This window comes from Echinops telfairi, unplaced genomic scaffold (genome assembly GCF_000313985.2).
Source record: "Echinops telfairi isolate 266 unplaced genomic scaffold, ASM31398v2 ScPeMD7_30;HRSCAF=105, whole genome shotgun sequence".
Lineage (NCBI taxonomy): Eukaryota > Metazoa > Chordata > Mammalia > Afrosoricida > Tenrecidae > Echinops > Echinops telfairi.
In genome coordinates, this window is record NW_022103927.1 from 690536 (window position 1) to 691451 (window position 916).

At 71.5% G+C, this 916-nt stretch overlaps 1 protein-coding gene across 1 annotated transcript in view; it reads right to left on the reverse strand.

Annotated features, from left to right (window-relative positions):
• Positions 1-683, reverse strand: part of TPM4 (tropomyosin 4) — a 25848-nt gene extending 25165 nt beyond the window's left edge. The window contains exon 1 of the mRNA XM_045289689.1: positions 502-683. Coding sequence (XP_045145624.1) covers positions 502-633 — 132 coding nt within the window. The 5' untranslated portion in view covers positions 634-683. The remainder of the gene's footprint in view (positions 1-501) is intronic.
• Positions 684-916: the final 233 nt, after the last annotated feature.

The window sequence follows — 916 nt, forward strand, 5'->3', positions numbered from 1 at the left end:
GCAGGCACTGGGCGGCGCCGGGAGAAAGAAAGAAAGGAGGGGCGCCTGGGGGAAGGAAAGGCTGAGAGCAGGGGACCTGGAGCTGGATCGGCGGGGGTGGGGGACGAAGGGGTGGGGGTTCCTGGGAAAGGGAAATGGGGGACGCCAGATAAAGCGTTAGGGTGCCGCGGGGGGCGCAAAGAGAGGTTTCAAAGAGAGCTAGGCGGGGGGATCCCAGGTGGGAGCTTGGGGTGCAAGGCTGGAGCGCAGGAGCGGGGAGGGGTGTAAAGGCTCCAAGGATGGAGCTCAGGGGTGGCTCGTGGGGGGTGCCGGGGCAGCCAGGGGGGTCCAAGGCCGGGAGGCACCGGGCAGGGAACGCGGGGCCGGGAAGAGGCTGGGAGGGTGTGCCTGGCTGGGATCCCCAGGTCTAGGGCCAGGTCCTGGGGGATGGAGGCGCCTGGGGTGGGATGGTAGGCTGGCGGGCCCGGGAGGGCCGGAACGGGGATGCTGGGAGCCCCTCACTTTCTCTCGTCGCTCGCGTTCGCCGTCCAGCTCCCGCTGCAGGCCCTGCGCGCGGTCCTCCGCCTCATCCGCCTGCTGCTGCAGGGCCTGGATCTTGCGCTTCACCGCCTCCAGCGAGTTGAGGCCGGCCATGGCGGGACACGGCGGGGCGCAGGCTGGGCTCAGCAATGCTGCAGCACCGCGGCCCGGGCCTTTGCAACACCGGCTGCCCCCGCCCCGCCCCCCCCCCAGCCCGGCCGCCGTCGGGGTGAGGTCAGCGCGGCCCGGGCGACGTCACACCGCGGGGGCGGGCCTGACGTCTGCACCGCTGGCCGCAGCTGCTGGAGAAGGCCCCGATTCGGGACATATTTGGAGAAAGCGCCAGGAAGGCTCCTCCTTTCCCTCGGGCATGTACGCCCTCCCGGCCGGACCCTGC